We start from the raw sequence: 13,141 nt of genomic DNA, 5'->3' as shown, positions 1-13,141 counted from the left end.
TATAATTATGATGATACATCACCAAGTGGTTGTACCGAGCTATAGATCATAGACCAATCGGTGGGGAGGAGGGAGTGGCGACATGGGAGGCTAGGGTTCCTAGTGTCACTTGAGAGAGGGACGCGGGTAACCGGGAGCTTTCTAGCATGGAAAATGAATGGTCACTATATTAGCTACTTGGTCGCTATATTAGCTACTTCTTCTGATACATGTAAATTTTGATAGATCACCTTGGTGGTGGGAGTACAAGGAAAACCAGCTGAAAATACCAAGTTTCCCATCTCACTGCAAAAGCTTGTCCGGATTTTTACCTGTTGGAGACGGGATGCCTCCTTGCCGGCAACCGCACACAAAGGCAAAGCTGAGCGAGTCCACCACATTTCCTTCTTTCCTTGAACGCCGTCTTCTCCAGGGTCTGGGCCATTCCCCACCTCGAACCCAGATGCTCCCCGTCGCCGCCCCCTAAAACCCTAGCTCCCATGCCGACGCCGGAGCCGGAGCCGGCCGTCCCGGCGTGGCTCCGCGGGCTGCCGCGCGCCCCGGAGTACCGCCCCACCGAGTCCGAGTTCGCCGACCCCATCGCCTTCCTCACCCGCGTCGAGCGCCAGGCCGCCCAATACGGCATCTGCAAGGTCATCCCGCCCTACCACCGCCCCTCCCGCCGCCACGTCTTCGCCCGCCTCAACCGCTCCCTCCTCTCCTCCTCCGACGTCCCCAATCCCGACCCCTCCAACCCTACCTCCTCCTCCGCCCCGCCCCCGCCCCCCGCCGCCGTCTTCACCACCCGCCACCAGGAGCTCGGCACCCCGCGCCGCGGCCGCCCGCCGCCGCAGGTGCTCAAGCAGGTCTGGCAGAGCGGCGAGCGCTACACGCTCGACCAGTTCGAGGCCAAGTCCCGCGCCTTCTCCAAGGCCCACCTCGCGGGCCTCCGCGACCCGACCCCGCTCCACGTCGAGTCCCTCTTCTGGAAGGCGTCCGCCGACCGCCCCATCTACGTCGAGTACGCCAACGACGTCCCGGGATCCGGCTTCGCCGCCTCCTCGCAAGCGCATCTGCAGCACAGGAACCGGAGACGGGATCCTGGGACCACCCACCAACAAGCGGCGGAGGACAAGTCCGTAGGGTGGAGGCTGTCCAGCAGCCCCTGGAACCTCCAGGCCATTGCGCGGGCTCCCGGCTCGCTCACCCGCTTCATGCCCGACGACGTTCCGGGGGTCACTTCTCCCATGGTGTACATTGGGATGCTCTTCAGTTGGTTCGCCTGGCATATCGAGGACCATGAGCTGCACAGTCTCAACTTCCTCCACACCGGCGCGCCCAAGACGTGGTATGCCGTTCCTGGGGATCGGGCTGCCGAGCTCGAGGAAGTTATCCGTGTGCATGGATATGGAGGCAATCCTGACCACCTTGGTACTTCCTTTTTTTTTCTCTCTCTCTCGCTCGTGTTTACGTGATCCGGATAGTATTATATGATATAGGTCAGCAGATGTCTAATTATTTGTTCGTGCAGCGTCGCTGGCAGTGCTCGGGGAGAAAACTACATTGATGTCCCCCGAGGTCATTGTCGCCGCTGGTCTGCCCTGCTGTAGGTACAATCTCTCAAATCACCACCCCTCAACGTTTTCATATCAATAAACCATTCCATTTCTATACTCTGATATATGCATTCTGCTTCAGATTGGTACAGTATCCTGGTGAGTTTGTGGTCACATTTCCAAGGGCCTACCATATTGGATTTAGTCATGGTCAGTACCACCATCCAATTCCAGCCATTATGCGGCCCCGTTCCTTGTTACAGCATTTGATCCATCATGCTTCTGCTAATTGTTGAACCATCCATTCCATTCCAGCTATGCTAAGCTGTAAATTTATGCATGGCGCTACTTTGTTTCTTTGCATTTAATTAATATATTTCTAAATGATCTGACTGTTACGTTGCAGGATTTAATTGCGGAGAAGCTGCCAACTTTGCAACTCCCCAGTGGTTGAAGTTTGCCAAAGAGGCTGCCGTTCGAAGAGCTGTCATGAATTATCTTCCAATGCTCTCTCATCAACAGCTACTGTATTTGCTAGCAGTTTCCTTTATATCCAGGTAAACATTGTTTTTTCAGTCACTCAACATGCAGATAAACGTAGCAGAATAGAACTAGTAGTAACTTTTTGTCTTCCAAAACAAGCTGAATGGTTCCTAAAAAATAAAGCCAATTGCTACAGCTAGCCGTTAGCTATGTCTAACAAATTGACTGTCCATACATCTTATCTAAAAAATTATCGTGTGTGCTTTAAAAAACACTCACGGGGGTATTCAATTGTTAGACCTGGCTGATCAAATGATTATGTACGAGTTCAAAGTGTTTGTACATACATCAGAACTTTCATGGGCAGCCGCTAGGCGCCAACATACTCTGGTAAACCAAAGTAACGGACAAAATATATCTGCCCAGTCAATAAGAACCATATCACTTTGATAGAAGTGCTGCTATTGGAACATGGAGAGGAGTTCTACAGTAGAACATCCTTGATGCAAATATCCAACTTGCATTACTTGACTACTCAAAGCTTATATTCTGTTGAAGGTTGCATGTGCTTAACATGTGGCTTTGTCATGCAGGGCAAGCAATACATCAGATCTAACCCTTCCTATCTTAGGATTTGTTAGTTTCCTTAATTTGCAAGTATTAGAATACGTTTAGAATCAATGCAGATCTAAACCTTTGTATCTTAGGATTTGATAGTTTCCTTAATTTGGAAGTATTAGAATATGTTAAGAATCAGGAGTCCTAGTTGAGTCGGGTTCTATCTCTTGTCAGCTGTCTGTTATATAAGTCAGGGAGTACTCGTGTAATTGCTATCAAAGAAATACCCACACAGAGAAAAGTGGAAATTTCACCTCCAGTACAATCTATCCCTGGCTCCCAAAGCCTAAACTTCCTCGCCTCCATCCTCCCACTTCTCACATGTATCCCCTCCGCAATCTAGGTCGTGATAACTTGGCATCAGATTCATCGCTCCTCGGATCTTCCCCATAATCAACAACCATGGCTTCCCTCGTTGACATCTTCAAGCTGGTCGACGAGAAGCTTGCTGTTGCACGGAAGGAAACTGTGGATGACCTGCAGACTACCTTCCTCCACAAGATTGAAGCGGACATGCAGATCTCAAGGAGCAGACAACAGCCAACCAAGTTGCTGTTGCAGACCTCAAGGAGCAGGCCGCAGCCAACCAGGTTGCCATTGCACGCCTAGAGAAGGGCAGCTCCAGTCAAATCTTCAGCAAGCAGGATCCCGCTCTGGAAAAGCCCAACAAGGAGGATTCCGCTCAGGCAAAGCAGAACCCCCATCTGCAGTTCCTCCTCTGATCCAAAGTGTACCGGCGAGTGGAAACCTGAACTCATAAGCTTGAATTTCCCATCTTTGATGGATCAGCAGATGCTCTGCCATGGCTCACTCGCCTTGAGCAATTCTTTGATGGGCAGGGCACACTGGAAAGTGGCAAGGTGTGGCTCGCATCCTATCATCTGGTGGGCGAGCATTGCTGTGGTTCCGCCGTTTCAAGCTTGCGCACAGCGCACCGCCATGGGTTGACTTCAGTTCATTGCTGAACCGGCGTTTCGGGCCTAAAATCTGGAACACCGGGCTGGTGGCGATCAAGAACTTGCGCCAAATCGGGTCTGTCGACGACTACGTGGAGAACTTCTTAACTGTCGTCTGCAGGTGCGAAGGGCTCACAGAGGCGCTCCAAATGGAGCTGTCTGTGGCTGGTCTCCATAAGTCGATCCGCACAGACGTCAAGCTCATGTACCTGGCTTTGCTAGAGGATGCCATGGATCATGCACGCGCGTACATGAGCACGACACACCAGATGACAGTGATACCACTCTGGTGCCCAAAGGAAACTCCTGTGGAGGCGCCAGGCCATCTACTCCAGCACTCGTGGCTCCTCCGAAGGCGACAGTGGCATTGCTAAATAGGCAGCCACTCATGTGGCTATCGCCAGTTGAGATGGACGAGCGGCGTGCTAAAGGCCTTTGCTACAACAGTGACGACAAGTTCACCCCTGGCCATCGTTGCAAGTGTCTTTATGCTTGTTGGGTGGATTCTTCCGAAGAGGAGGCGCCTGATCCGCTGGAAATAAGCACCGATTCTTGATTCTTCTTGGGCAGACTAGTCTTCTTTCAAGCTCGAGGACGAGTTGCTTGTCGAAGGGGCGAGTGATGTCACACATGGCAAGCAATACATCAGATCTAAACCTTCCTATCTTAGGATTTGTTAGTTTCCTTAATTTGCAAGTATCAAAATACGTTTGGAATCAATACAGTAGATTTAAACCTTCCTATCTTAGGATTTGATAGTTTCCTTAATTTGGAAGTATTAGAATACATTTAGAATCAGGAGTCCTAGTTGAGTTGGTTTCTATCTCTTGTCGGCTGGCTATTATATAAGCCAGGGAGTACTTGTGTAATTGCTATCAAGGAAATAAACAGAGAGAAAAGCAGAGGTTGCACCTCCAGCATGATCTATCCCTGGCTCTCAAGCCTAAACTCCCTCGCCCCCTTCTCCCACCTCTCAGTACTATCCCCTCCGCAATCTATAGGGGTGTAAACGGAACGGATCGGATTTTGCTCATACCATATCCTCTACCATATATTTTTCTCGGATTCAGATCGGGGCGGATATTGATCGGTTTCGGATTCGAATGCGGATATATCGGTGTGCGGATTCGAATAGGAAATGGAGCGGACTCGGGCCAGAAACAAAAATGATCGGATATATGCTCTCATCGGTAGATAGTTATAGTTCTTGCAAATCTTGAGAGAGATTTGAACTTTTAGTCTTGTGCAGTTAAGAAGAAAGAGACATAATGCGCTAAAACTCAAGCATTGTTAGAAATTTGGATATAAACATGATCGCCAAATGAATTTTGTAACTTAATAACTACTAACCTTTCAAGATTGGCCTTTGCTTTTGACTCAAAAATCGGATTATCAGGTTTTAAACCTTCGGATTATCCTAATTAAATTTTGGATAATCCATATCTGCATGCTATTTGTTATACCGTATCCTATAACATATCTGGAGCACCACTTCGGAATCGGATATCCTTATCTGCCGGATCCTTTAAAATTGGATATGGATATCTTAAAACGGATTCGGCGCCGGTTTCGGTGCGGAAATTATCCTATCCGTTTACACCCCTAGCAATCTAGGTCGTGACAAGCTTGCAAACTGTTATCCAGCTAGTTTGTAGGAGCAAGTCACTAGTTGCCGCATTGTAATTTAAAATAAATTGTAAATTGAGTTTGGCAATCTATGCTAGTTACAAGCGTTTTTTAATTTTTTCACCTTCATTTATAAATTCAAGATACTTCAAATTATCATTAGCATTCCACTCTTTGGAATAGATGAGATAAGATGGTGGAAGGTAACACTCAGATACTTTCAAATGCAACATGAGAATTCATATGTAAGTGGACAAATAATACATATTAAAATCATTAATACCATACAATGATATTTTATTTGCTTGTATCTTGCCCGAATTGAACATGGAAAATAAAGTTGAAACCTTCTTAAGAGTTTAGAAAAACACTAAAGATGCCCAAAACATGTATTTGGCATATAGTCAAAACAGAATGGCAGGAAAGCCATCAATGATAGTGTCCTAGGGTCCATTAACATGCCAGTTTCTCTTGGGAAGCTAGCGACTTTTTCACAAAAGGCACTAACAATGTCAGCAACTTTATTTTAGATTATTGAGAGTTGTGTGTTCCTGTTTCTAAAAAAATATGGTTCTAATTATTTTGGAAAGAATCATGACTGCTGGCCTCCTGTGCTGGACATTTATTGGTTAAGAAAAAATGTAACATAAAAAACTCTGCCAACCAAGGACTAGAACCATTTGGCACTTTTTAAAGAAAAACGACCAAGGCACCTTTCTTTCCGCGAAATAATTCTGCCCCCCAGGTGTCAAACACTGGCCGACGAGTTGGTGCTGGACTGCTGGCGCATCCTGACCAACAAAGAAACTTTAACAGAAGATGCACGCATGATGTATATTATACCTACTATCTCTAGTTCTCTTGGTCTCCGTATAGTTATGGACGTAGTTATTGCTCTCTTTAGTGCTTTGTCCATACCAGAAACATGAGTCTGCCAAATGCTCATTATGTTTATCATTCAGAACTTGAAATATAGTGGATTTTTTTTAAAAATTTCAGATCCCCCAGAGAATTATTGTATGGAGTTCGAACCTCTCGTTTGAGAGACCGGAGAAAAGAAGATAGAGAACTACTGGTCAAACAGGAATTTTTACAGGATATGATTAGTGAAAATGAACTTCTGTGTTCTTTTCTCAAAAAGAAATTAATTTCTAATGCTGTTCTATGGGAGCCGGACTTACTGCCATCTTCTACTGCTCTACATTCCTGCTCCTCTGGCCCAAAAGCTCCTGGGAAGGCTGGTGATGGTCACAGTATCGAATCTATCCCCAGAGAAAAAGGTTCATCTGATGGTATTGTACGTATGCCTGCGATACAACCTAAATGCATGTCTATGGATAGCACATCGTCTGATGCTATGTCTGCTTCTGAGGGGCAAAAACTTGATACGGAGACTGATGAGGACAGTGACCTGCCTTTTGATTTGAGCATTGATTCTGGCTCATTGACCTGTGTTGCTTGCGGAATTCTTGGCTTTCCATTTATGGCAATTTTACAACCCTCCCAAAAAGCATTGGAAGAGATGTCCCTTGTTGATAGGGAAAGATTCAAGCTGAATTGTGAAAAAGGGAACCATTCAAATGTACCTCCATGTTCTTCTGATGACGGCAATTCAGGTACCCTTGCTTATTTTCCAAGCTTTCTTATGGGTGCAGGAAATAAGCTAGCAATATTATCAAGGGATGCAAATATTTTCTGCGTAGAACTGTATTCTCAGTGTTAGTACTTCTCTTTGTTCTTGTTTTAGTGTGAGCCAGGGGCAGCAGCTTGCCATTTTCTTTGTGGGATTGAAAGTTTTAGCATATCACTAATTTCGTTGTAGTTTTTTTTTTGTTATACTGTGCACATCATGAACCTATTACTACACAACACTATATTACCTTCCTAATATTACTTCTCAGCAAGAATCATATTGTTTGCTGATTTTGCTGGTGATGCATTCACACATTACTGAATTTCTTTCCAAGCTGTTGTCTCATAATTATTACCAACATGCATGGATTTCCATCTACAAATATGTATCCTTGCTTGTTGTAGATATTTTCCTGTACTTTTCTGTCTTTTGTATTTCATGTTCAGCCACAATGATATGGTTATTTTTCTTGCATGTGTGAAAATTTGACCAAGGTCCCTTATTTATCAGGATGCCCATTTGTTGCCAATCGACCTTCCAGCCCTGTAGAACAGGCTAACTTCAGTCATCAGAACGGGAATTCACATAAAGATGGCGTTTACTTTACAGATAAGGAACTTGATGGACCCCTGCCGCCTCATGTTAAGAGTTCACATTCTTGCAGCAGTGAAAATACCCTTCATCCGTCCATTAACACAGAGAAAGCCGAGACGAATATATCGAACAATGGTTTTGATACAGAATCAAGTAAACAAACTGGCAGAGATGACATTGATGCGCAAGCCTTAGAAAGTTGTGCCGGCACTACCAATTGGAATATAACTTCTGCATTTGTACGACCACGAACCTTTTGCTTGCAACATGCCCTTGAGATCGAGGAACTGCTTGAAGGCAAAGGTGGTGCACATTCCCTCATCATTTGCCATTCAGGTAGGTTACAATGCTAACTTCTTTTGCTCTCATATTCTGTTCGACTGCCAATGCCCCAGGCAATTTTGCCTGATCCTTCACACTGGATGTGCAATCAGTAACTCCTCGTTTGACACACTTGTGTTCTGTCATCAAGTTTGTTCCGTCAAAGTTTTGTTTTATAATATACTTGCTACAATGGAGATTTTCTCCTTCTGTAGAGCTTATTTTCTTTGCTATTAATAAGTTATATGGCTTCCTTCACAATGAAGACAAAACTCTTGAATATACCATGCAATTTAGTGTTCAAATTTGGTATTGTCGAATAGTGATGCACTGAATTACTAATTGTAACAAGCTGAATATGTTTTGAGGATAGACTACTAAGACTACAATTTCCGGTGTTTGCTCGATTTGGATAGTGTTATGCAAGTGAATTGTAGTCCTATCTGCTATCCATGTAAATGACAGATTACATGTGAGCTGACTGTTCTAATTGCAAAATCTATCTCTATTTTTGTAAACGGGTTTCCTTTTGGTTGTTATATAAAGCAGTACAGAAAAATGCAATGATTGAATAGACTGAGAATAGATAAAAGTGAGTACAGGGTCAAGCAGTATTTCTTTCATTTTGCTGATGAACGATACTTGTTTACTTAGTAAAAAAGGTCACCCCAAATGTTTATGGTACCCAAGTCCAAATTTTAGGTCAAAGGATCACTTTCAAAGATTGCACACATTTGTCACACAACATAAGCAATCCAGGGAGCACTTGCCAGGTTACCCCACGTTTTCCATATTTGTTGACCAAAGAGCGCTGATTGCAGCTGCATAGAAATGATCCTAGCTGGGCCTTTTTCCTCTGTCCAAACATCATGGTTGAACTCTTGTTATGAGTCATGATTTGTAAACAATTTTAGACATGTTAACTGCTCTTATTTGATTGTTGTATTTCTTGAAGTTAAAAATTTCCCCTTAATATTTGCAGATTACACGAAGCTAAAAGCATTGGCAATATCAATTGCTGAGGAAATCGAGTTTCAGTTCGACTGTAAAGATGTTCCACTTGCAAATGCATCCAAATCTGATCTACATCTAATCAACATTTCAATTGATGATGAGGGGTATAACGAAGATGGTAGAGATTGGACGTCACAGATGGGTCTAAACATGAAATATTTTGCCAAGCTTAGGAAAGAAACACCAGGGAGTCAAGAGCAACCCCCTTTATCCTTTTGGAAGAGATTGGATACCACAGAGAAGCCCTCTTCACCTATTTCTGTTGTTCCAAATCTCAAATGGCTCTGCCGGAGAACACGAACACCATACAGGGTTGTTGGTCATGTTTCCAGTCATAATGCCACAGTAACTCCTGAGAAAGTTAACCCTGCAGTTACAACGACTAAGATGGGAGCTTGTGGAAATGGTTACGAGAATGGCAAAAAACAGCAAACTGCTGAGCAAGTTGCCTCCCTTCAGCCAAGTAGGTTGCAAGAAGCCGACGGTATGGCTAATATGTACATGTGCTCTGAGGACAGTGATCAAGACATGCACTCTCTGAGTGATATTCCTATTGCTCTTGCTGAATATCCAATGATGCATCAAGTTTGTGAAGGTCCAGTAAGTATTGGCACCTGTGAACTTGACGGTCTCATAAGTGCTAGTACTTCTGATGATTCAGTTTGTTCCGTGAATTCTCATGATTCACCTGCGATGTCAGATGACAAACAGAATTTTGTCTTCCAACCAGATGAGTTGACTAGTTCGGCGACTACGGCTGTGCAGCAGTTCCATGACAATGAAGGTATGACTGCTGAAGGCAGCAGCAATCATGAAAACATAGGTTCTTATAATATTACTGCAGAGTGCAAAGATAAACAGCTGCAAGTTCAACAGCAGCAGGAGAACATTAAGTTTTGTAATAATGCTGACAGAAACTTGGCCACTGAAGCAGCGCCCTCTGAAAATGAGGAGAATCTTGAGCTGACCTCTGTTGCTGATGATGTTGTGGTCAGTGGTGAGTTGCAGGCAATACACAATCTAGAAATGCCAATCGATTCTTTAGAACAAGTACAAGTTGATACCAGCCATTTTGGTGTCAAGGCCATGAAGCTCAAGAATGGTATTCCCACTGAGTTACAGCATGGGTATTCAAAGAGTGATGTCATCCTCTTGGAGGGCGTGAGAGCTGCTTCGCCGAAAGCAGTCTTTGGAGAAAATAGAAATTCAGTTCATGCAGGATCGGACTCTCTTGATATTTTACTTGGAGTTTTAGCGGAAGATTCCATGCTAGCAGATGCTCCTGGAAAGGATGAGGTTGACAATGCTTCCTTGGCACTAATGACACTGGCTAGCAATGACCACTCTGCGGATGATGTTGCACAAGATGAAGTTTTAAAGACGTCTAGCTCTTGTGTTGGCACATCTCTTTCATGCCAGGTGCAGACTTTGTCCAATTTGGCAACTGATAGATTGCTTGGTATTCAGAATCCTAATAGAGAGAATGCTGAAGAAATTGGTGTCTGGAACTGCCAGGGTTTGAAGAGTGGAAGAGGAATAGCTGACATTTCAGCAAATTGTGTGGCCAAAACAGGTGAAAATTCAGGTGCGCCAAAAAAGTATCAGTATGGTGATCAACCAGACTTAGTGTCTAGAAGCATTGGAAGCTCGAAAAGAACAGACATCATATACTATGTTAGACGCAAGCGGAAGCGCAAAAGAAAGAGGGAATCTGAGTTACTAACTGAGAGTTCACAAAGTCTTGGGAGCTTTGCCCGCTCCCCATGCGAGAGCTTGAGACCCAGGTCTAAACCTTCAGTAATTGAAGAGACGGTGGAGCAAACTGAAACCGTAAAAGCTTCAGCTGGAACTAAGGGTAAAAGGACTAAGGTGGTGGAGTTATTCCAGTGCGATATTGAATCTTGCGACATGACGTTTGAGAGCAGAGCCGATCTCCGTGCTCACCAGCACAACATCTGCACCGAGGAGTCGTGCGGCAAGCGTTTCGGCTCGCACAAATACTTGAGGCGTCACCAGTGCGTCCACAGCGACGAGAGGCCGTTCAAGTGCCCCTGGGATGGCTGTGGGATGACCTTCAAGTGGCTGTGGGCACAGACTGAACACGTGAGGGTCCACACTGGAGAGCGCCCCTACAAGTGCTCCGCTCCTGACTGCGGGCAGAGTTTTAGGTATGTCTCGGACTACAGTCGTCATAGAAGGAAGTATAATCATCATTGATTGTTCGCAGCTGGGGGCAAAAGCTCCAGCTGCTTTGTTGTAACTGCATTATTTGTTGTAGCAGGCTAGCAGGTCACAACGACTGACAGCTGGTAGGCCTAGTGTTAATTCCTTTATTAACAATGTGCCTTGTTTAGTCTAGAAAGTAGAATTAATTTTGGGGTACAAAAGGAGGCTTACCCCTTCTGCATCCAGATGTAGATTTGCATAAGCTGATATCCCAACTGACACAGTGTCCCTTCATTCTTTATTTGGTCTGTTCAGTGCTGTATCTAATCCCTGGTAAAGTTTATCAATGTTATGAAGCCAGTATGTTCTCGAAATCTGCTTGATTTTTTGCCCAGTTCTATTTTAAGTCTGTACGTGTTATGTAGCTGCTCAATGTCCTGGTTAGCAGAATGTAGTTGCTGCCTAGGGTTTCCTTTGTTGTCTGTCATTGAGCATAATGTACGTGATGTGTGAGAACTACAACTCATCGTTGCCAGCAACAACTTCACTTTTTGAGTGAAAAGTAGCAACAATATAAACACTGATCAACATGATGACGCCGATCTTGGCTCAGAAGAGAGATTTTGCCTGGTGTTGCTGATGGATGGGGGAGGAGGTGCTGGCTCCGTCGCAGGAACTATTAAGTTCAGAGTTCTAGAACAAATTGAGGGGGTTCTTTAGTGCCATTGCTGCTTTAGGTAAAGCTCCAAGATAGGCTAGGCAAAAACCTGCAAAGCAAACTTGAAAAATAAGCTGACGCAGGATCATCCTGCACCATGATTTTTTTTTTGAAACTTTACCATGAACATTTAGCAATGAATAAAAGTTGTCCAAAAGAAGGGAACACGAATCACATCCAAGGTGAACTATGCTTCCGCACCATCTCCAAAAGAAGGGAACACGGATCACATCCAAGGTGAACTATGCTAGTTCCTGCGACCGAGCCAACACCTTGGATGTGATTCGTGTCCAAAAGAAGGGAACACGAATGGCGTCCTCTGATTCTGCTACGATGCCGTGAAAGTAGCGCGGGGCCGTGTGACCTATGCTTCCGCACCGCTTGCCGGCGTCTCGACGACGGTGGCCGGCGTCGACAGCGCTCCCAAATCGCCGGTCCTGGAGTGGCGGCGGAGCGGTGGAAGATGTGTGCGAGGGGTCTGTGTTTTGGGAGGTAGACAGACGGGCCAGGGACGGACAAGAGGAGGACGCGAGCGGCCAGCGATCGGTGTCCGCGGTCACACAAACTCGGCCCAGATTTGAACCGGCTTTGGATCATCCCGGACGCCGCGGTCATCCGTTTTCGAAATGGATCCGCACGCTGGACCGCGTTTTTGTTTGATTAGATCCATCCGGACGCGCGAGCGTGGGATAGGTTGCCGCGTTGGAGATCCTAAGCCACCGGGGCTCAAGTTTCTCCGGCCGACTTCAGGGCCTATGCTTCATACTTTTTTGATCACGGAGCGGACATGTGTCCTCAAATCACGGTATAATAACCAGCAAGCTTATTGCAGTGGAACATGCGGTCTATATGCTTCCTTCCTGCCTGCCTATGGGTATTTGTAAGTTCCAGTGCCATCTGTAGCACAGCTGATCAGATGGCCGAGTTGGTCTAAGGCGCCAGATTAAGGTTCTGGTCCGAAAGGGCGTGGGTTCAAATCCCACTCTGGTCAACTTTTTATATTTTTTGCCAACATTTTTTTTCTCAACCAAAAATACACAAAAACATTCAGCTAAGCTGAGCATGTTCGAATCTAAGCCAGCACGAATATCTACCACCAATCATAAGCGCTCCAACTCTGACAACACGAATTTCTACCAGATAAATAATAAACACATCTATATCCAAAATATTTCCGTCCTTCTCCTGCGGCCTTGCCTCCATGTTCTCCTAGGATGACTGTTCAGACTTCACACCAATGAACGACAGCATGCATCCATGCCATGGTGGTGTGCGGCGTCGTCGGGCGCCAAGACAAGGAGATCTCGTGGCGCGCGCTAGATGAAAGACACGAGTCGAGGCGGCAGCCTGTTGGTAGAGGGAGATCCTAGTCCGAAACCACCTAGGACAGTGGCCTGGGCGTAGATAGACGCCACTACAATTTCTGCCTATTTTTACAGGCATGAACATAGTACAACATCTGGAGTACATAGGGAGG

The 13,141-nt window shown here is 45.4% G+C and overlaps 1 protein-coding gene and 1 non-coding gene across 2 annotated transcripts; both read left to right on the top strand.

Moving 5' to 3' along the window:
• The first annotated feature begins 824 nt into the window (after nucleotides 1-824).
• LOC124701452 (probable lysine-specific demethylase SE14) lies at nucleotides 825-11,320 on the top strand. Its single transcript, XM_047233514.1, has 7 exons — nucleotides 825-1,410; nucleotides 1,511-1,589; nucleotides 1,678-1,745; nucleotides 1,942-2,092; nucleotides 6,218-6,834; nucleotides 7,362-7,781; nucleotides 8,749-11,320. Exons 1-7 carry the CDS (start codon nucleotides 1,194-1,196, stop codon nucleotides 10,995-10,997), a joined length of 3,801 nt encoding a protein of 1,266 aa, XP_047089470.1. The 5' UTR covers nucleotides 825-1,193; the 3' UTR covers nucleotides 10,998-11,320.
• Nucleotides 11,321-12,574: 1,254 nt separating this feature from the next.
• Nucleotides 12,575-12,655, top strand: TRNAL-AAG. The gene has a single exon. It is a non-coding gene; the product is annotated as a tRNA-Leu (tRNA).
• Nucleotides 12,656-13,141: the final 486 nt, after the last annotated feature.

The sequence above is a fragment of the Lolium rigidum genome, chromosome 3 (genome assembly GCF_022539505.1).
Source record: "Lolium rigidum isolate FL_2022 chromosome 3, APGP_CSIRO_Lrig_0.1, whole genome shotgun sequence".
Taxonomy (NCBI): Eukaryota; Viridiplantae; Streptophyta; class Magnoliopsida; order Poales; family Poaceae; genus Lolium; species Lolium rigidum.
Note: the sequence above shows the minus strand (reverse complement) of the source record. Positions and strands in the feature narration are given on the sequence as shown.